This window comes from Monopterus albus, unplaced genomic scaffold, assembly GCF_001952655.1.
Source record: "Monopterus albus unplaced genomic scaffold, M_albus_1.0 scaffold113.1, whole genome shotgun sequence".
In the NCBI taxonomy this organism is placed as follows: Eukaryota; Metazoa; Chordata; class Actinopteri; order Synbranchiformes; family Synbranchidae; genus Monopterus; species Monopterus albus.
In genome coordinates, this window is record NW_018127993.1 from 629,691 (window position 1) to 650,323 (window position 20,633).

General features: G+C 40.2%; 1 protein-coding gene across 1 annotated transcript in view; it reads right to left on the bottom strand.

Moving 5' to 3' along the window:
• The window catches only part of LOC109966555 (ATP-binding cassette sub-family A member 1), a 135,093-nt gene that overhangs the window by 107,386 nt on the left and 7,074 nt on the right, over positions 1 to 20,633 (bottom strand). The window contains exons 3-11 of the mRNA XM_020611463.1: positions 17,973 to 18,066; positions 17,597 to 17,738; positions 17,356 to 17,483; positions 15,004 to 15,131; positions 13,969 to 14,166; positions 10,734 to 10,820; positions 10,443 to 10,638; positions 4,806 to 4,945; positions 3,083 to 3,199 (exon numbers count right to left, since the gene is read on the bottom strand). Coding sequence (XP_020467119.1) covers positions 3,083 to 3,199; positions 4,806 to 4,945; positions 10,443 to 10,638; positions 10,734 to 10,820; positions 13,969 to 14,166; positions 15,004 to 15,131; positions 17,356 to 17,483; positions 17,597 to 17,738; positions 17,973 to 18,066 — 1,230 coding nt within the window. The remainder of the gene's footprint in view (positions 1 to 3,082; positions 3,200 to 4,805; positions 4,946 to 10,442; positions 10,639 to 10,733; positions 10,821 to 13,968; positions 14,167 to 15,003; positions 15,132 to 17,355; positions 17,484 to 17,596; positions 17,739 to 17,972; positions 18,067 to 20,633) is intronic.

A 20,633-nucleotide genomic window follows, 5' to 3' on the forward strand; every position in this document is an offset into this window, starting at 1 on the left:
TGCACACACACACACACACACACACACAGAGTGCGTATGTATATGTGCACGGCCCTAACTGCAGACTTTATATAAAGAAACAATGTCACAGCTGTTTAGAAATGAAGCCAACACATGCGGATCACCCCATGGTGGCTGCTTGCAGTATAGGTAGTGAACCCAGCCCAGACTATGCCATAACTGAACATCCCCTCCTCACTCAGTGCTTTTCACTAGCATGATGTAACTGTGTTCCAGGTCATGGCTCAATGTGCCTTAATCATATAATAAAAGTGATATGATTATCTAGAAGCAAATCTAACCATGCTACAGTACTTAGGCCCTACGAATAAACAATACATGAATATGCATATGCATTTGTGCTGTGATAAATAAACGGTTCTCAGCTCCTCAGACAATAGCTCTTTGTACTTAACTCCCACTTGTTTAAATATGTAGCCCTGTATTTAGTTGCCACAACCATTCCCTTCACTCCCACCCAGTATTTTCATAGTTTCCTGCTCAGTGAAATTAACACTCAAGTAATAATACGAGCCTGTCCCTGTAATGACAGTGTTACTACATAAACTAAAATTAAACATAACAGTGATAATTTACTTGTCATGTACACAGAGGATGACTGAATAGGAACCCCAACCCTCTGGGATAATAGAATATTTTGATCCTCCATTCAGTTCTAAAGTATTTGTAATTTTTCCAACCTAATTTTCATATTACGGTTTAATTAGTCTGCATTTTAGGTCCATGTACTGTTTTTGTATCCCATTCAATTCAGTTCAGTTTAATTAATAATCCTCCTAGGGGCGATTTATATGGTTCACATCTGAACGTGGACCATGTGGCCCCTGACTTTGGGAAATTAAAGGGTGCTATAGGCTCTACAATGTGAAATTCTGACTTGGGATTCAGATCTATTCTGTCCAGTGTGCTCACTTCTGATGATATTCAAGTTGCAAATTAAAAAAAGCTCTAATTTTGAAATGGTAGCAGCTGAGCAATGCTGCCAGTCTGACCCTGGCTGTTAAACTGGCTCACTATTTGAAATCTCCATTGAGCTACGGCTACATGTGCAGCCAGTGATGTTCAATGGCATTTAGGCTAAAGATTTGCCAATTTGCCATTTAACCACTTGCGTTAAATGAAAATGTTCATCATAACAGGATCTTGAAGTAAACAAGTGAAATGAATTTGCAGGAGTTTGTAAAAGCAAAGGAAATGAGCTTCTCATGCAAATAGCCAGTGAAAGCTGCATCCGAGTGCCACCTCAGCACAGCAACCGATTTTTCTGTGCCACATAGCATGACGTCAAATCACGCTTGCTCATGGTATAATGGACTGACTGGGTTATTTATTAAAACAATGGCCGTCGGTTTGGCTGCACTAGACAGTAAAGAGTCTCCAGTGTCTTCTGATGGATTTCTGACAAAGTAGCTCCAAAATTCCTGGGACCTGTACCATTAAACCACACTTGCTGTTACCATGGCAACCACCAATCCAAATCCATCAGGACTGAAGTCTTAAGGATTACAACTTGAATGTGTAAACACTACATGAAGGCATGGGCAGTTATGTCAAACACACCATGTTTGCTTAAGCTACAAAAAAAAATCCCTACACCTCAGATGTAGTTAGAGCATTGAGGGCGATTGGTCCATCAACGCAAAATGTGTCTGCGACCTTGAAGGACCTCTGAAGATGACAAACCTCCGAAGCCAACAGCTTCGCTGCGAGAGGTGGAGAAAGAGCAAGAGAGACGGGCTGGGAGAAAATGAAGACAAAGGAGGACTGCCGGCCCATTTGTGTAAAGGTTAGGACTAGGGTAATGAATACCCTGGCTATATGGAGCTCCCGATGTCTGCTTCCTCCAGCTGCCTATAAGCTCATTTGGACTGACACTGGAGTAATGTCAGTGTCAAGGAAATAGAGCAAGAGGCAAAGAAAGAGAGAGAGGGGGGGAGAGGGAGGAAGAGAAAGAGAGAGGTGGCAGCCAAGAGTCCATGTACCCTACTTCTATAGATAATCCTTTCTGCCAGGATGAAAATTATCCTGCACTTATCCATAATTACTTTCCACCCTTGGTTTCCATATCTAACAGACGGTGCAACAAATTACAGTACACACAAATACACATCTGCAGGATATATACTGTAAAGCTCACCTTTTTTTTATAAACTGATTTTTACTGAATACCTGGATTTTTAAAAGCTGAATGGGTTTGTCCCCACTCATGTGCCAGTCATTCCATATGATTAAAAAAAAGTGGAACAGCCTGTGCAAACCCATAAAGTTGCAGTTTATATGCATGTCTGCCCAGACATTTACTGTAAAACACTGTACATAAGACAATTATGTTATCACTATATTGACAGGTATAATTCTAGTGAATACATTCCAGTGAGAAACATGCTACTATTTTTACAGAGGAGTACAGAAAACTGATGGAGAGCTCTGTCACATGATCCTTGAGTCCACGTGGACATTTGTGCCAAATTTAAATAAATACCCTCAAGGTGGGATGGATGCACGAACAACCCAAAAAACTTGAGGTCTCCAGTCAAGGCTGTCTCTGGCACGGAGACATGAAAAGGGATTTGAAAAACAGTAACTTGTGTATTTTTTATACCAAAGACTGAAAATGGAGAGTCGAGGTGGGTTTGTAACCTGCGGACATAGCCAGGCTAGTTGTTTTACCTGTGGCTATGGTCTCCTGACTATACAACAGCATTTATCATGCACATCTGAAAGTGGCATCAGTATAACTCTGGATAAGAATGTGAATACATAACAATAAACAAAAACAATAACATTTTGAAAACAATGTTTTCTCAAAAATGATGGAATGTTTCTTTAATAAGTTTGAACTTGACAAATGTGAAAACAGCATCATGCAACAGCTGCTTTAGCGCTGAAGCCAAAAAATTCATCTTTTGCAATTTGACTGAAGGTTTGTATAAATTTTAATCAAAAAAAGTGCAACTTTGTAATATTTCTATTTCTAAAAAAGTATTCTTCTATAAGACTTTACCTGTCACATTCTGAGCACTTAAAATAAAAAAAAAGATGGCATCTAAGTGAGTCTTACCCGTATTGTGTTGACTGCAGTGCTATTTTGAAAGAAATCCCAGACACGTGGCCCAAGTTCATCCCACATATCAGCAAGCTGTTTCAACATAGCCAAGGCATGGAATGTGCTATTTGCCTGGAACAAAAAGAAAAACAATATTTAACAACACATTCATCACACCTTCCCCTGACTGAATACATACCCACTGAGACTCTTATGTACACTGAGCCAATCCAGACATGAAAGTACTGCACATCTGCACATTTCTGCGAATCCCTAGAGAAACTCATCACATTGTAACACTGCCACCCCCCCATGGTGATGAATGAAAATGGTTTTTTATACCCCAGAACACTGATTTGTAAACAATCTGACTGTGTCTGGTGTGAAAAAGGCCTCCCTCCGCCAACACCAGGCTGCTCACTGTGAAGGCTGCAGATTTTGCTCACTCTCATTATGTTTTTTTCAGTTCAAAATCTTCACCACCTGCATGCTGTTTGTTTTTCTTATGCAGTTATTAAAATGATGCTAATATCTCAGAGAATTGGCATGTCACAAAAATACATTACATCCATTGCATTTGATGAACAGTCCTCTGGAGTAAGTACTGTGTTATATTCATTTTCTTCCCCAGGTGGTAATGCTATGTGACATCAACTGTTTGTCATTCCCATGCTGGAGGCTTCTTTGCACTAATAATGTTAAGTGGACAAATCTTGTGAATACAGCATGTACTAACATACAAAAAATAAAAATAATGTTTGTAGTTTTCACTGAAAAAAACAGTCTACACAAGTACTTTTCAACCTCATGAAAACTCAGGGGCCCTGTACATTGCCTAGAAACAGTCTTTACCCCACTGGATGTTTTACCCTGCTATACAAAAAAAAAATGGACAAAGTGAAAACAGGTTTATACAAAGTCAAAGCAATTAAATAAAAATACTGCATAAATATTCACCCCCTTCAAGTCAGTATTTAGTAGATGCACCTTTGGCTCCAATCACAGCACTGAGTCTGTGTGGATAGGTCTCAGTCAGGCTTGCACATCTGGACACTGCAACTTTACTCCATTCTTCTTCACAAAACTGCTCAAGTTCTGCCAAGTTGTGTAGGGATTGGGCGTGAACAGACATTTTCAAGTCCAGCCACAAATTTTCTATTGGATTGGGGCCTGGGCTTTGACTCGGCCACTGCACAACACTCACCATGTTGTATTTAAGCCATTTCTGTGTAGCTTTCGCTGTAGGCTTGGGGTCATCGTCTTGCTATTAAAACATAACATCTTGTCTGATGGTCTCACTTGATCACGGAATCTCCCACATCTTTTGTCTTCATGGTGTAATGGTAGCCAGGAACACTGATTAACCACTGACCCGACCTTCCAGACACAGGTGTCTTTATGCTACAATCACTTGAAACGCATTCACTCTGGTGATTTCACTAATTGTGAGACTACTAAGCACCAACTGGCTGGACCTGTTGAATTAGGTCAGTCATTTTAAAGGGGGGGAATATTTATGCAGTCACTTATTTCCCATCACATATTTTTATTTAATTGACATTACTTTGTAGAAACCTGTTTTGACATTAAAGAGGCTTTTTTAAATAGTTTTTGTCAAAAAGGCCAAATTATATTAACCATGATTGATTTATAAAACCAATAAAAGGGTAAGACATCCAAGGGGGTGAATACTTTTTATAGGCACTGTAAATATGGTAGCGTTTCTCTCTAGGCTTACTTCCTTCACCAGGAGGCGAGCAGCGGGTGTGTCAGGTGTGTAGAGGACTTTCCCCAACACTAACGGCTTGAAGGTGCTCCAAATGTTGCGCAGACCAGGTGTGCTCTCCAGGGTGTTGACAAGAGTCTGGCAAAAATCATCTAGAGAAGAAATAAAAAGAGGGGATAAGAAAGTCAAGGTAAAACCTAGAAAACAGATCTAAAATTCTGAATACGATATATATACACACACACACACACACACACACACACAGGAGGAGGAGATACTGTATATACAGGAGGAAAAGGAAAAATAAGATATTTTTACAAAATTGTGGGATTTACATCACCCAAAAAGAAAACATGATACATATCATACATGAGTTTAAAATTTATGTGGCAACACTAACTTTTATCAACACCACAGTGAACAAACTATTTCATAAAATTATTGCTATACACTGTGACCTTTTCATTTCAATTGCATTAATAAAGCCGACATATTTTCTAATAATTTAGGGACCTTTAGAAAGACATATTACATTACTAATATAACAGGTTAAATATTTGCATTAAACACTTTCATCAATCAGTGCATGGGTGTTTATGGAGAGAAGGTGGAGAAAAGCCATATTTAATGCAAATGGAATTAAGAAAGTGAAATATGAGGCATTATAATAACCACATCACGAGTGGCGGTTATGCTGAGGATACACATAATAAGACATGTAGTGAAAATGCAAGTGAAGAACTAAAGAAAATTACAATATTGTACAGAGCAAAGTGAGCCAGGGAACAGGTTTACACCCTGGGGACAACAGTCTGCACTCCAGAACAGAGCTGTCTTATGACTCCTTGTGTACAGTCTTAACGAGTCTTGTTCAAAAATCTACTCAAAGTAACTGCTAAAAAAGAGTTTTCTTTGCATCAATTGCTGACACAGAAAGGTTTTAAGCTATATGCGAAGGCTGGAAACATAAATATTAAATATGAGTTTATCACTTGGGACAGTTGGTGGTGCTGCATTATGCATCAGTGACCACTGAGTTGCCAAATGCATGTATAAACAAAAAGCTGAGGATTATTGTTTTAAAAACACAAGCCAAGAGTTCAGATCTCAGTACACGAGGAAAAGCTTCTAGTCGGAATGATCAGCAGCAGGATGATGATTATTAATTTAACATCCGACGCGACCATTGCCAGGCTGGTAGAGCCTGCGTGGTTCTGACTGAAGATCAGTTCGGTACATCTTCTGCCAGTCAGTATGGTCACCTGCCTTTATGATCAGTTGCTAACTGTCCTTTTTTCAGACACCTGTTCTTATATTAGTGCCTTTTCCAGTCCTTTTTCATTTTTCCCACCATGACCACAACACGGCCTTGGTCCACCTCTCCGTCTCATCTTACCAGAGCAACCATCAGGGAGACGTTAGTGGCCATTTTCAGTGCAATTAAATGTTAGCCCTTCTGCCTGCTGGCCATCTCTCCCAGGTGTTCCTGGGAGGTGCGTGTGCAAAGAGCTAATGGCTGCATCTTAGTATGAGTCTGGACAGCTGTTACCCCCACAGACTGCACAGATGCCACTTTCTGCAATCACAACACTTGAAAGGAAGGAAATGTATGTGACGCAGTTCAGTGGCTCACTGCTCAGTAGACCCTTAACAAAAACAGACACTGCTTATAACTCACGTCGACATTAAGATGGGGCCACAATCCAAAAAAAGTTGAAAGGGTTAGTGTAGGCAGTGGAGTACACTACATATACAATACCAACAACTTCATGTACCTCAGTGTCGGAGGCCTCAACAACATGCTCAGACCAACAAGTGACAAATAATAAAGAATTCTACTCAACAATGAAGCATGAATAAGCTATAGGTGACAGTGACAAATGCATAGCACTCTAATATTAGATATCTTTGTAACAGAGGAAAGATAAATGTGTTTTTGATACTTTGTGTGATATAGGGGAGCACCAGATTTGAGAAGCTACACATTTTCCAGAACTGTGAGAAGTGTAGTTCTTCTTGACAAAAGGTCTTTACTTCATTACAAAACAGTGGCATGGAGGAACAAGAGAATGTGTTCCTCACACCAGGTTTAGTCACAGTCAAATAATTGCTTGGAGCCTAAAGTCAGCCCTTCAACTTACCTGGCAAATTTAATCAGTTTGAGTTGCACCCTGGAGATGGGCTCAATTCAGCAATATAGCGAGACAGCAGCGTCAACACACTACAAATACTGGTGCTATGCTGTGTTCACACACACCAAAAAGGATATCAAATCATGCGTTACTCATTTTGAAGGCGTTTCATAAATTGCACAATAGCAGGCAGACAAACATGTACGCACTCAGATATACACAGAAACACCACACGTACTCCAAATATGACATGTCAGTAAAAAGCAAACTGTTGCGCGCGTCAGTCAAGCAGCACTTATTTCTAACAAGCATTACAAATCGAGCGCTGTCTTGCAGTATTCCAACAGAAAGTCAAAAAGGCTTGAATAAATGCTACTGAAGTTGCTTTCTCACAGGAGACAGAAAGAAGGGCAGCTTTGACATTCAGTGGTGTGGGACGAGCCTCTCTCGCCCCGTCTCACCCCCAACAACTGTCACAACAGACACCTATTATGGCTTCACCAGCTCCAGTGCATATTGAAAGGATATGCTTTCTATGAGAAATAAAGGGGAACAATTACTAATTATTCGTAGAGATACCCATGGGCAAACACTGGAGCCTAAAGTCAACCTTCAGTATTTCTGTTTGAAGAGGACTACGCAATGGAGCAGATAAATATCAAATGTAACAACAGCAAAGACACAACTTGTATATAAGAGGCTGAAAATACATTTGAAAAGTATGTTTTAATACATTTCTGCACCAGATGTATAAATGTAAGTACCAATGTAGAATCATTTATCACTGATTCATCTAATCTACTGAAAATGGTAGCTTCTCAAGACTACTGTGTACTGCCATGGAAGAACTGCTACCACACCAACAATTCCTTTCTTTGCTGTCAACAATTAATTGTGAAGGGAACATTGCTGAGCTATTAAGAAAACCTCAGTACTAGCTTTTATTTTTGCTATTTTATATTCCTTTGGGTGTACTTTTACACTTACAAAGGAGTTGTAATTGGCCATTATGCAGACACACTGCATATTCCAGATTCATTTAACCGCAACACAATGAAATGCCAAAGAAAATCCAGAACACCCATTAGCATGCTAACAGAGATGTTAGTGCTTATTTTTATGGATGCTACAATGTTTTTGCTAATTTGCCCTGGCACTAGCATGAAATTCCACTTTACTGTATTTCCAGGGAATAGAGGCATCTTATTAAAATCTAATTTTGGGCAGTTTTCTCCAAAGAACAAGCATTTAATGAAACATGATTGCATGGTCTCCTAATGAGCACAAGGCTGCAAGAACTTGCATTAAAGACCCAATTCTTAGGGGTTGTTTTTTTTGTAACATACATATTCAGTGATTTTTAAAGCTTCCCCAACCCCCACTCATAACTGTTGTGCTGCTCTTATTTACTTTTGTCCTTTTAACACAAAGTGTTTTCTTAACATATGACAAACATTTATAGGCAAATATGATCATTTTTGAAATTCTGGACAATGAAAGCATTACCTTAATTTATTACAGTAGTGTGGTGGTCCCCTGACCAACAGGCCTCAGGCCACACACTGCTTAAGGATATCAAGGATCTTCTCTGACCCAATTCAGTTGGCAATGTCACCATTCCTTATTTTAGGCATGTCGACATGAGTCACATCAATTACAGCATCTCGTCAGCATGTAGTACAGAGTGTCTGTCTTAACTTTGATATAAAATCATCCACCACTAGATAAGTTAATGCATCAAAAACACAGATTAATGCAGTAACGCCAGGAAAGCAGAATGAGTGCTGGGTTAGATCAACAGTGATTCATATCAGTACTTGACTCTGTCATCCACAAACGCTTGTAGCATCTATCGTTCCTCTTTTATTAATGAAATCACTGCAGCCATAAGAACACTCGTTCACCTACAGTCATAGTGAATATGGGAGGTGAAGTCAAGAATTTCAAAGTACTATGAATGTATTACAGTTTTTTTTCCAGTGTGGGTATAACCTGGCATAAATCTTTCATAAACAGTACCAGGCTGCTGCAAAGCAAAAATCAGTGGTTGACTATAGCTGGGAGGGCTACTCTGTACCATGTTACCATGTTTATGAGCTGCATATAATCGGGACAATGGGAAACAATGACATCCACTTTAGGTCACTGAAGCTCTGTCCCTTCTTTCTTCCTTAACTTGTGACCAAAATCTCCAAACATCTCTATGATTCTCACTGTCTGATCAAAGCAAACAAAGAAATATTACCTTACTTGTAGTATGTGCAGCAGTGGCAATAATGTGCATGAGGGAAAATCTCACTAATTGAATGTGGCAGGCTATTGGGATCAGAGAACCAGAGATTTCAATATATATATCAAAACTACACTCATAATGGGGATAATAATGTTCTTTTCAGCAGCTCCCATACCTCATGGCAGCTTGAACTTGGCTATTGGTCAGTGAACGATTGGTCATCTTGACCAGTGGAAAGAAAACTGAGCCAGGGAATCAAAACTCTCATCACTGGAGAGTCTGAGAATGTTGACAATATGACTATCATGATTGCGCTTTCTTTCTAAATCATACATAATAGCACTTTAGAACTTGAAAAAGTGTTTTAGTGACACCATCTGTCCTCTGTGGGAAGTCTGGGTTGCCATATGCTCATATTTAGGATGTCATATATTTGCGCCTTGTGACTCCACACCGCCCAGACAACATTACTTTCCACTTCTGAGAAGTTGCTCTGGACTTTCCTCTCCATTAAGAAGACATTATTATGCCAGGGTGGGGAGTGCACAGCTTTTAAATGGAATGAAAAGAGCTGATTTCATTGGCTGCCACTGGCACCAGCCCCTGACACATCTGTCAATAATGTATTCCTAATCAAACCCAGTTTTCAAGCCTGGTGCAGGTGCCAAATGTGTCACAGGTGCCTGCTCCTGGATGTGCACAAATAGCCACATCCTGTGCACCCTGCACAGTTGACTGCACCAGGTACCAAGCACCATGAACTCATAATAGTATGGACCACTGCCTTTTATCCAAGCTCCATGTATATTTTAATAACATGAAGTGCTGGGATTTGGACTGCACTTGTCTGCACAGGACCGCATTTAGTTTAGCAGTGTATACATTGTGATCTAATATACAAGTAGCTCCATTCTTTTTTTTCTCCATAAAGTTGTCAAAACACCAAGATTCTGACATGATCCTCTTTTTAAAGGGGACAAAAACATGATTCAGTTGGTCAAGATTCACGCCATCCTCTGTAATACCTACTGATCAAACAGTCCTTCACCTTTTCCCAAAGGCAACACACTTATGCGGTTCAATAAATAAATAAATATTCCTCCATCATGTCCTGCAGTATGATACCATGCATTGTGCACCACTTGTTTCAGAAAAAATAAGCAATTCTGTCCATTTCCTGGCTACTGTGACTACATAAATTACTGCAAAACTGAAATGTAGATAAGTGAATAAAACACAGATACTGTGCGACAGCAGCCAAAAGGAGTTTTCTGCAGCACCTACCGGAACTGTTGCCCATAATGGAGACTGACTTGTTGTTATCCACCTGCCTGGGTGAGAGTAAACTGAAAGTCATATTGGTGGAATTGAAGTTGGACTGCTTGCCGCACAGAAGCATATTGAAACTGCCAATCATGTCCACTTGGAAATCCAATGACGTAGCAGCCTTAAAGACCATGGAGCTCTGCAACCTGGCCACCTGGATGCAACAAAGTAAATGAATGGAATTTCAAAAATACATCTTTAAAGAAAATAGCCATGTCATCATAGAGTCTAAATACGTCTGACACTTACATCCTCCATCACTGACAGTATGTTCTGAGTAGTGTTCCCCATCAGTGTCACCCTGTTTAGTCCACCCAGATCCAAAGTTGCAGATAGCTAAAGGAAGGTAAGAACATCTGGTTTACAGAACAGTAGTTAATGCATGTGACGAAGATATCAACAGATGTATAAACCAATGATTATAAACATTCTCCTGTTTTAGGTTGTCTTGCCAAAAAGAAATGATATACTATAAGCTTAAGTATGCTGCAGATTTAAAGGGGGCCTTTCTGTGTGGAGCTCCAGACACAGGATGAGCAGCTATGTTTACTACATTCATTCATGTTCACAGACTTTGTGAACTCACTGGTGATGCCCACATCTTGTTCAAAATACCAAGTGTTTATCAGCATTTCAAGATACTATACGAGAGCAATCCACAAACTAATTTGTGTATTTTGACCTGTAAACTGTATCTGAACACCATCATCCCTGGCACTGGTTAATAAAATGACAAGTGTTAGTGTGTTACTGTGACATTCTGAAGGTACACAGCATGAGTCCAATTAGAAGAACTAAATGGCATGCCCTTTCAACCACTGTCATTTTCATGCATCAAGTGTCAAGCCTAGGCTGTGTTAGGAATGCCTGTATTGTCTTGCAGCATATGAATTTATAAAGCTTAGAAACCCTTGGAGTGAAAAATCTTGGAGTGGGGAGATCAGAAGGCTGAGGTATAAGAAGAGCGAGACTGTAACACCACATCGTTATTTTTAAAATAAACTCTACTCACAAATAAAAGTCCCTTAAAGCATAGACAATGACATGGCTGCTGAATGAGTCTCAAGTACATTCATTCAGGATCACTTAAGTGCAAGAGGACACTTAGCGAAAAAGCACAGGAATTTCACTCAGACAGTTTTGAACAGAACAGCTGAAAATCACCAGAAAGGGATCAATTGATGGAGAGATTTCAGCGCTGTTACTCTGTCACATTAGAGGGCAGACAAAGTGAGCCTTGGCACCAAATGGATTTCTTATACTTACTGGTTAAACTCAACTTCCACTGCACTTTGTTACTGAAGGCTCCAGCTGTCATGTCCTTATTTTACTTACTATACATACTTTAATTGGTGGGATGTGTTACAACAACGGCAATGACTCTATCAAAGTTAGACTAAACGAACACTTGGACATTTGACTGACCCTCATTGAGAGATTCTTGTTTACCATCTTTAGTGTCTCTTGTGTTCTGAAATGATTTCCAGGAGCCCAAAGAAAGTTGGGAAGCAAGTGTCTAAATCACCTTCTGCCACTCACTAAACCTCGGTGATAAACCTGAGCTTCCTTCCTTGTCCCTTTGTTCAAGCTGTTTTTGTTATCATAATCACTCAGCGATGCCGAGCTTCAAATATGAAGGCTTGATGTTCTTTCCCATCCATTTGCTTGAGGTCCTGAAGAGATTTTCCAGCCTATCTTGTCTGAGCTTTCTCTTTGTGTGTGTGTTTGAAAATGCCTGTGGGTTTAAACTGTTCAAATGCTCTCTCCTACGTATTTCCTGCCTTATCATTTATTTATTGGATTTGCTGTCCAATATTTTTCTTCTGAAAGATAAACGCAAAAAAGTGCAGTCTTTCATCATCCCAAAGGGAAATGCTGGATTTAAAAAAAAAAAAAAAAAAAAAAAAATCAAGAAAGCATTGGTTCTAATAAATAATTCCCAGCTGACTGCATGCATTTTAGTAAAATCACTGGAAGACAGACACGCACATGACAGTGATAATTTTGAAAGCTTAGACCCTATAGGAAAGAACATTATTTCTTAAATGGAGAAAATAAAACTACATTAAGAAAATGTTGCAGTAATAAGAGGAAGTGTTGAGGTGTTGATAGCGGGTTGGTCTTAAAGTGCAAATTTTCACTTAAAAAGGGAATTTCTTTTTCTAAGTCACAGAGCCAGACAAGCACATAACATTTAACTTTTAAATAGGTTATTCAGTTGCATTCAATTTATTGCAAGTCATGCAAGAATTACAGTTAGAGTAGCCCAGGTGCCTGCAAAACTTATAAACTATATTAAACTCTGGAGATTGTTTCAACTTTCAGTATATAATTGTTAGAATATCCAAGCTGAAAATTACCTTGAGCAGCCATGTTTACTTTTTCTTATTTATCTCTCAAATTGAGCTGCTTCCCATCATGACTTCCATGTAGAAAATGCCAGAAGGAGAAGACACACACACAAACAGCCTACACACTGGCATTTCATTTTTCATTTAGGCCTCAAGTTCACACACCCAATAATTTAAGACCATTGCACTAATAATAGTGGTGTGGAGTGAGTCGCTGACCCTTGTGGCTTAAAATTAGCATACAAAATCTATGGAAGACAATTCAAAGCTGAACAGAAATTCAAAATAACTTATTATATATATCCTCAATACTCGTTTTAACATATGTACTTATTTGAATTATATTTATATTTATAAATATTTATTATTGTAGCACTGGGAGAGGAGAGACACTTGGCGGGATCCCCCATAATGTCCCTCTGGGCAGGCGGTGTATGGCTGTGAGTTTGGTGGGTATTGTGTGTGTTCGGTGTGTGTTCTGTTGCTGTGCAGTTGCACCTGTTGTGAATAAAGCGAGAACAAGACTCTGGTCTTTGACCCTTCTTTGCCCATTATTTTATATTTTAATTTTATTTTGAAGTTTACACTTACCTTTAAAAAAGAAATGAAATCTATGTTGTTGATTTCTTTGCTGCTCAGCACCTACTACATTTGTGTCCTCCACAGTGACTCTCGGTATTGCAGTTATACTGGTGGAATTATCTATGCAGGTGGGGTCATTTGTAATTTCAGCTCCAATGGCCACACGCAGTTAATCTCTGAGGGGCTGACACTGTTCAAGAAGGGTTCAAATGCATCCTCCAAGTTTCCTCAATTGTTCCAGTGGTGGCTGAGACCTCACAGGGCTTCAAATGTACATTTTTAATACCACCGTCATTAGCCCAGACAGCACTATTTGTAAGGATGCTTTGTGGCTCAGCAGGATTTAAAGCTTTTCAAATTACAAATTTCTGCCTGTGTTACAACTGAATTGTCCCCACCAGGTCAATTAGTGTAAATACGGTGCCCAAATGCATTCACGCAACTTTTGTCACAATTAGACTCACTGTGACTAATTGTTACTATAGACAATTCCTTCAAGTTTCATCAAACTCAAATTAGACAAGTTGTGGGAGACAGCAAAAGAGACTCACCTCAGAAAGCACTTTCCTCGCATCCAGATTTTGCAGGAATACTTGCTGGGTGTTAATCAGCTGCTGGGGAGAGAGGGAGCAGCTGACATTTTGAAAAGCCTCCTTTTCAGCTTGGCTGCTAAATTGGACATACGAATCCAGATCCGTCCCCTCACACAAGATTCCCCTCAGGTTTCCTGGCATCGGGACACCCATCACCTGAAAAATATTCACCAACACAGGGAAAAGTTGACAGACAACACACTTTGCATCTGACCATATTTTATTTATCCATGTGTTACGTGCTCGTGTTTTACATGCAGATAGTATGTGACATCATACGATGTATTTCAAGATCACATGTAAAGTATTTACATTTTTCTTAGATCGTCCTCAAATAAAGACTGACATACTGTACATGTGTGGACCGCCACAGTAAAAATGTGACAAATACAAAAATTTACACCCCCACACACAGTTGGATATTCAGAAATAGACTGTTTCATACCATACAGTATACAGCGATTCCAAGCTAGACATGGTAACATGGGCAGAAGACAGAAGATGGCATGTGTGCACCGGAAACTTTTACTTTCTGGCCACCTGAGACAGTGCACTGCAACCACGGCAGGGATCTTTTAATCAGTTCCCGCTGTATTTAAGTATCATTGTCAACGGCAGTGAAACACAATTACCCTCTTGCTGCTCCTCTGACATTACTTGGTACATACTGTAATAGGGTATCAATTGTGGAACAAGACACTCAATGCTCTTACTACTGGTGCAAGTTCATTTCATTCCTAATAGCCTATTATAAACAGTTTCAAAGTACTTTTGTCAAGCAAACACTAGCGCTTGCTTTGATTATGACTGGCCAGGAAATGTTACTCAGAATTCATATTGTCTTGGCACACGCTTGGTCTTCAGAACATTTTGGTAACATTTAAATTGATTTATTTACAGAATGAGGTGAAAAATCAAAGTAGCGACGGTTTGGTCTGGAAACTGGGTTTTACTGTTCTCACAGTGCTAGCAGAGGAGTGGAATGATACTTACAGGATTGATGTAAATCTTAGCATTCATGAGGCTTTCAGCAACTGATGGTGGCACCAATAAATTCTCTTTCAGATATGTGGAGAAAGTCTCATTGTCTCTTAGAATGCTCCGTAGGATCACCGGTTGAGCTTAAACGTAAAGATAGAGAATCATTACCTTTGTAGCTGATACAGCAAAAACATTTTTAAGCAGTAATGTGCTGTACTTGATGCTGAGATGTGTAATATCTGGAGGGCATGCACAGAATACTTAAAGGGAAATGAAATTGCTGTTTCAGTGAATCTTATTTTCATAGTTCTGGCCATAAATTCTCCTTACTCCAAACGTGCAGCCCTTCTGTGTCTGGCCTCTTCTCTTTGTCTATTCGCCTGCATTTGGTTTCTGTGCAACTGTACACAAACCTGGGTGCACGCAGAAACGTGTCAGACTTGTGTCATTTGCCCTAACGGATACCTACTGTAACCAATCATGGAGGAGAGCCTGTCCACTGCAGTGGAATGTTGGATTAACCAAAACACTAGAGCAGGGGTTCTCAAACTCAATATTCAAAGGTCTGAAACCGATTTCTATTCAAGGTCAAATGACTTATTAAATCTGCTAAGAGCTTACAAGCAACGTACACTCACCAGCCACTTTATTAGGTACACCTGCACAAGTGTATGCAATTCAACACAACACTTCCGCCTTCCTAGGGAGGTGTTCCGAGCATGTCCCACCACGAGGAGGCCCCGAGGAAGACCTAGGACACGCAGGAGGGACTGTGTCTCTTAGCTGGCCTGGGAGTGTCTCGGCATTTCCCCAGAGTAGCTGGAGGGAGTGTCTGGGGGGGGGGGAGGAGTCTGGGCATCTCTGCTTAGACTGCTGCCCCCGCGACCCGGTTAACGAGATAAACGGAAGAAGATGGATGGATGGATGGACTTCCTCCTTAACAATTGTGTTTATGCAACTCAAAATGTTTAAATTCATTTGCATAATTATTATTGAAGTCACAAGTAAAGGTGGTGTTGTACTGGACTGCATTATATTCAGAGGTGTTCCTAATATTCTGACCCTCTACTGTATGTACGTAGCCAGGGAGGACTAAAATATACAGACACCTCTAAATATAATGTAGTCCAGTACAACACCACCTCTAACTATGACCTCAACAACAGATATACAATTGAATTTATACATCTATGACAGTTTTGCTAAAAACTAAAACATCTGAGCTTCATAAACAAATGTTAAGGTGAAAGTGTTGCATTGAAGTGCATAGAGTTGTGCAGGTGTACCTAATAAAGTAGGCCGTGATTGTACATTCAGTTTTAACAAAGTATTTCAAGTAAAGATAAACACTTGTTCGCATCTATTAAAAACCCTAATTAGATGAACTCTTATTAATACATGCAAATCAGTGAATTATCAGGCTGAGGGGAAGAAGTGACTTGTACTAGGTAATGCAAGGTTCAATTAAGATAAATGTTTGATAACAGCAACAATCATTCAGTCTCGCCTGGAATTAATGATGCACTTTGATACACTATGTTCTACACAACCTCTGATCCCTACTAAACACATTTTTATGTCCCTCATGGCCGCGGCACCATGAGGACGGACGGCCAAGGCTGGGGGAAGAACATGTTCTGGACTCTGCATGAACACTTTCTGATTGAAGCGACCACCTGAGTCTTTTAATCAACCCATGGTTGAAAGCAAAAAAGGACAACACAATCACCTTTGCCATCCCACTCCTTTGATAGCACTCCATTCCCCATTCTTGTTAATGACCTTTTGTGCTCTCACCTCAGACAGAGAAATCCATTAATTAGGCCCAGGCTTAGATCTTTGATGGATTTAATCTTGTATATTACAAGCCAGAGACCCCAAAATGCAAATTACCCACCAGCGGTTTGTTGAACAGCAAGCCCCCACCTCCTTGCCTTTTTGCAAATTAGGTGCTGTATGAAAATCTGAATATCATCAGGCTAAATGAGCCTAATGCAAAGCAGCAACTTATCAAGACAAATGATCTGTCAGTCTGCATGGTAAATTGCATCATAAATAATCACACGACATTGTTTTTGAGGGATAAAGGGGAATAACAAATCCTCCAACTTGTCACCCACATGAGGGGGATATTTTCCTTGATGGAGAGTACTTACAGACATAGCAGAGTGATTGTTGCCGAGGCTGAGTATTTACTGTACCTATTTTTTAAACAATTACTTGGTGGAAATTAATCTTTTGTACCAACAAAGATAGATCTCCACTTTGACCCCTGCTGCTCTTCACCAATTTCTGTGATAGTGGCTGATAAGAAAACAAGGGCCATTACTTTTAGGTGACTGAAGAGTATTCAAACTCTCTTACCAATAACCGGATTTGACTGTGCCAGGACCGAAGACCACTGGTCAATGTCATCTGCCAGTAACTGTGTCTTCCTGAGAATAGATCCATTCACCAGCAGGGTTTGCAGCTCTATCAACACCCCAGCAATTCTGATTTAACAACAATAAGATGTCTTAGATATAATCTGAACACATAACCAAAATATTCCTTTTCTCATGTATAATGTCTTTGGCACCAGAAAAGGGAACATCCCTGTACGTACATGGAGTTGTTGAAGTTGTTGACTTGTCCTGGTGCCTCCCCTGGCGTCGGAGAGCTCAAACAGGGATTGTTGATGTTACATATCATACCTTGCAGCCAGGGCAGCACGCCAGCTGACGGCATGGCTTTATTTGGGTAGTGACCTAAAGAAACAGAGGTGAATATGCAACTCATTGTGTGAAAAAGTAGATGCAGATGCAGTGATGTCACAAAAGAGGTTTTTTATGTTCTCGCTGGATCATTAAACTGTCCTCAGTATTTTGATATATATTAGCTGAGATATGAGCTGTTATGGAAACACTATAAAATTGTTAAAAACCTAGCTGTTCTGCATGTTTAAATGACTCGATGTACATTATAACTGGGTTCCTACTTACACTGGCCTTGGTCAACTGGCTTAGTGGTGGACCGCACCCCCACCAATATGAAGAAGAGAAACAGAGGCCATAATACTTCAATGACCAGTCGCACCTGCACAAATGATAAAGTCATCTTAGTTTCATAATTTGTTTATAAAATACATCTTTGGTACATAATATAGTGATGTAACCTAACTTGTAAAGTTAAACCAAATCTTAGATATTATAGGGTTGTTGTGGACAGTTCATTAAAAAGCCCGGAAATGAAGCGTCAATTTTTGTTGTTTTTAAGAAACACCGTACTTTCATATTACCCTACAGTCAATGACTGGCATGTAAAATATCAAGAAAATAAGTACAAGTGTATGATGCTAAAATACTTGGCTTTAGGTTGCAATCACATTTCTTGTGAATACTCAGAGTTTTGAGTGTGTTTCTAATGTACCTGCACATGCCATAGTGCATATGTTTTGCTTTTAGTTTTGCTATTACTCTACACTTAGAGTGTCAGGATAGCAACCTCAGCATGTGAGTCCCCAAGCCGAAGCTATCAAACACTCCTTATCTTCTTCTGGCCATGCTCAATCTTCTCCTGGATGAATACTACCAAGCACTTGCTTTAATACAATCACTTCAATGCCTGCTAGTAGGTAGTGCCCCACGTGATGTGCTAGGCTTTTATTTCAACTCCAGGGAGAGGGAGAAGAGAAATCAAAGCAAATGGAAGACCTCAAAGATTTACTTGTTCATAGTCACTCCAGTTGTTCCTCTCACTTGGCTTTGAGGAATATTCGAGACAAGGTAAAAAGACCAGAGAGTTTGGAGGTTTTATAGATATAGTAGAGGACCTGAGCTTGAAGGAAGGGATAAGACCACCCTGAAGTGGGGCAAGTGGGGAATTTTTATATATATGTGTGTGTGTGTGTGTGTGTGTGTATACACAGCCTTTTATTACCACTACTGCCATTGTAAAAATGCCAAAGCAGTGCAGTTTCTGGAGTTTCTTTATGCATAAATCAAAGTAACTTGCATTCCTGAAAGCTGAAGGCCAAGTCACATTTGTACAGCAGTAGATTTCACTTAATAACAGCAATTCAACCCTGTGGTGAAATGTTTTAAGCACAAAGCAATATCCAAGAACAGATGGTTTACAGTGAGATATTACAATGCCACAGCTCATCTTTTCTTGGCTCCTCAACCCGCACCCTCTGCCATAAGCTTTTATGTGCCCGCTGACACACCATCGCTCAACCAGCCCTCCTCTCTGCCATGCTCTCATCTACTGAACCCTTTCTGGTAACCTCAGTTGACCTGGCATGCCTGCATACTCATCCCTCTCCACATCTCTGGGAGAGTGATCTGCTTAGAGGAATCAGCTGAGCAGCTCCAGTCAACCAGTCTCCTGCTCCCACTTCTGTACCATGTTCAGACATTTGATCTGATGACGCACATTAGCACTAATAGTCAGACAAGATCTATACTGGGGTTATTGTTTTCATAAATAAACTAGAGGGCATGCAAATGTGAGAAAAATACAATGATATATTGCTTTTTATCCAATAGCACCATGGAGACATTATAAATTGAAGTTAGTTTTCTGCAGCAAAAAGGGGATAAGCACACTGGCACATCGTGAGTCTTCGGTGGTACAGTTTTGTCAATGAATTACAGATGAGAAAATTGCATATATTTCAAAGAAACTAGATAGAATTTCAAATTCAGTCCTTTAATTCCCTCCAGTCTGTGTGTCAGAGAGGATGTAGTTCTGCTGAGAGGGTGAATTATCATAATGTATTCCAAAGAAAAGGCGTGGAGAGGGAACACAGAGATCATTGGGACTTTCTCAATGTCTGGCTCCCCAGGCATTTGCCATCGGACAGCAGCGTCTTTGTGAATAGATAATCTCCTCCTATGAAATTATGTGAAATGCTGGACCATAAAATCAGTTTCACGCCTGTTATAAAATCTTAAAATGCTTGGTGAGGCATTCATATAATTGGTCATTAACCTCTACAAGCCCTCCAGAAACGCCATTGTCCTTGCCAACTCCCACCGGTTTTGTCTAATATCAATATTTCTTGTTGACATTGGCCAAATATCTCACATCCCGTGCACAAAACCACAACTGTGCCCTTAAATATTTTAGGGGGAAATAGGCTCATATTTCTTCCCAATTCAAAAGGATACAACCCAGCAGCCAGTTCTTAGTACTAGTTGATGAAATTAACAAAGACACTGTTTCACAGATACTGAAGTAGTAAAATTGCAAATGACTTTGCCTCGAGTTTTCCAAGAAAGTCTGAACTTTGATAAAAGCTGCTTTTTTTTGTGACAGTGTCTTTTGTTTTGTTTTAAGAAGGCGGACAAGAGGGTGTGTTCCAACCATAGGGGGATCACACTCCTCAGCCTCCCCGGGAAAGTCTATGCCAGGGTACTGGAGAGGAGAATTCGACCGATAGTCAAACCTCGGATTCAGGAGGAACTTTGCGGTTTTCGTCCTGGCCGTGGAACACTGGACCAGCTCTATACCCTCTTCAGGGTGGCGGAGGGTTCATGGGAGTTTGCCCAACCAGTCCACATGTGTTTCGTGGATCTGGAGAAGGCATTCGACCGTGTCCCTCGCAGCGCCCTGTGGAGGGTGCTCTGGGAGTACGGGGTCTGGGGCCCTTTGCTAAGGGC